Below are 2,055 nucleotides of genomic sequence, written 5' to 3'. Positions count from 1 at the left end.
AAGACATTGGAAAGATAAATATACCCCTGAATGCAATAATCAGGATCTTATTAGACTTCGGGAGGTTCTTGAGGGTTCCCCCATATGGAATCTTGCTAGGAAAAATCACAACTTGGTGCAGGAAAATAGTTTTTGGGAGATTCGAAATGGGCATTCAGTTCTTTTTTAGGATGATGCTTGGCAACAACTGCCAAAACTAGAAAAGCCCGAGCTCGATCTTCTCAAGCAGAAATGCCAACACGAAGGCCGATATAAAGTCCATCATTACTAGAACTGGAACAACAGGGATCCCATCTGGAGAGAATGGATAAACTTCAACTTCGACAACGGAAATGGGGAAAATGACAACACAAAGCATCTAATTGATCAACTACTCAAAAGGAAGATAAGGAATATGGAAGAAAAGGACCAACTTAGATGGGGAATGAAAGGTAGCGGAAACTTCTCACTCAAGGAATCTAGGGAACTGATAGAAAGTGCAAAGCAGAGGGAGGTCATTCCTTGGAGTCATAAAGTGTGGGATAACCTGTTTTGGCCAAAAATCAAAACGTTCCTCTGGTTTTTAATGAGGAAAAAAACCTTGACGTGGGAAAATCTACGCAATAAAGGTTTTCATGGGCCTTCCAGATGCCCAATGTGCCTGGTAGAGGAAGAAACAATAAACCATTTATTTAATTCCTGTGACTGGGCATGTCATTTATGGAATTGGGCGGAGGGTATTTTGCTAAACTCTAACAGAAATAGGGAGTCCATCCAAGATACTATACAAAATTGGCAAAAAAATTACTCAAAGAATCCCAGAGTCAACAGCATTTGGAAAGTTATGCCAGGTTTCTTAACATGGACCATATGGAAGGAGCGTAACAGGAGAATATTCCAAGATGAATACAGAAACACAGAGCATTCCATAGATACTATTATGATAAATATTAGACAGTTAATTCAAGTGAAAGTCAAAGCGGAAACTAATGAGAAGCCTTCGTCTTGTGACTTACGGATTTTAAAACTCTTCCAGCTGGACATCAACCAGAGCATGGCTACGTCGAGCGGCCAGCAGAACCCACATTCTGAGTCCAACAGTTGGAAATACCCGCCGGTTGGTTGGCTGAAGTTGAATTTTGATGGCGCGTCCAGAGGAAACCCTGGGATGGCGGGTATAGGAGGCATCATAAGAAACCATGAAGGAGACATTCTTCATATTTACTGCAAAGCTCTGGGAGAAGGGACGAACAATGAAATGGAGTTTGCAGCCTTAGAACAGGGACTACAGATTCTAAAAGACATGCAGAATTGTACAACGGTGGTGGAAGGCGACTCGGACCTGGCAATTTCTGTGGCAAAGAGAATCTATGGTGGAACCAAAGCGAGAAAAGCAAAGAAACATTGGAGATTAGCAAAGGTGATGGAAAACATAGCTGAGTTAATCAGCGGTATGAGAGGGTTAGTCTTCCAGGCAGTGAGATGCAAGGCGAATGTGATAGCGGACCACCTAGCAAATGATGGCATCGACAACCAAAATAGGGAATGGGACAGCTATTGGCAGCGGGTGAACTGTCTAGACCTGAAGAAGAAATGCATCCAGCTGGCCAAACAAGACATGGATAATGCCAACCGGGCTTAACCGGAAGGCATTCGGTCTCTGCGTTTTTCTATGATAGGGCACACTGGAGTGGATACGGATATTAAAAGTTGGCAGAAGGCAAAAGGACAGGTAATTCCGGTGCGTTTATGGCAATAGAAGGGGAATAAAGGAAACAAATCTAAAATGATGTGCCGCAACGATCACCACCGCCACCACAGCAAGTTGGAGGACACTTGGCACTTTCTGATTAGAGAGGGAAGAGGCAACATTTATGTCAAGGTTTTGATACATCACTCGGAAAACACAGTTCTATGCAGTAACAATTATGTTAGTACATCCACGTCGTTTCGGGAGGATCGGTTGGTCATGGGTAATATCCTCCAGAACAACTATTTAACAGCGAGCAGAGGCAAAGGCACGATCAGAATTTTTCAGTGCATCGTTCCGGTTCATTTTCTTTCGGCTCTCAGCGC

General features: G+C 43.3%; 1 protein-coding gene across 1 annotated transcript; it reads left to right on the top strand.

The window, feature by feature from the left end:
• The first annotated feature begins 823 nt into the window (after positions 1 to 823).
• On the top strand, positions 824 to 1,621 carry LOC149265049 (uncharacterized). Its single transcript, XM_089401628.1, has one exon. It carries the CDS (start codon positions 824 to 826, stop codon positions 1,619 to 1,621), a length of 798 nt encoding a protein of 265 aa, XP_089257754.1.
• The last annotated feature ends 434 nt before the right edge of the window (positions 1,622 to 2,055 follow it).

The sequence above is a fragment of the Pinus tabuliformis genome, chromosome 6, assembly GCF_031772625.1.
Source record: "Pinus tabuliformis cultivar Carrire ecotype Pingquan chromosome 6, CPIR1, whole genome shotgun sequence".
Lineage (NCBI taxonomy): Eukaryota > Viridiplantae > Streptophyta > Pinopsida > Pinales > Pinaceae > Pinus > Pinus tabuliformis.
This window is presented reverse-complemented; position numbering and strand designations above follow the sequence as displayed.

What these genes read in the sequence shown, in the direction of transcription:
- LOC149265049 (XM_089401628.1), top strand. Translation starts at nt 824, where the DNA reads ATGCCAGGTTTCTTAACATGGACCATATGGAAGGAGCGTAACAGGAGA.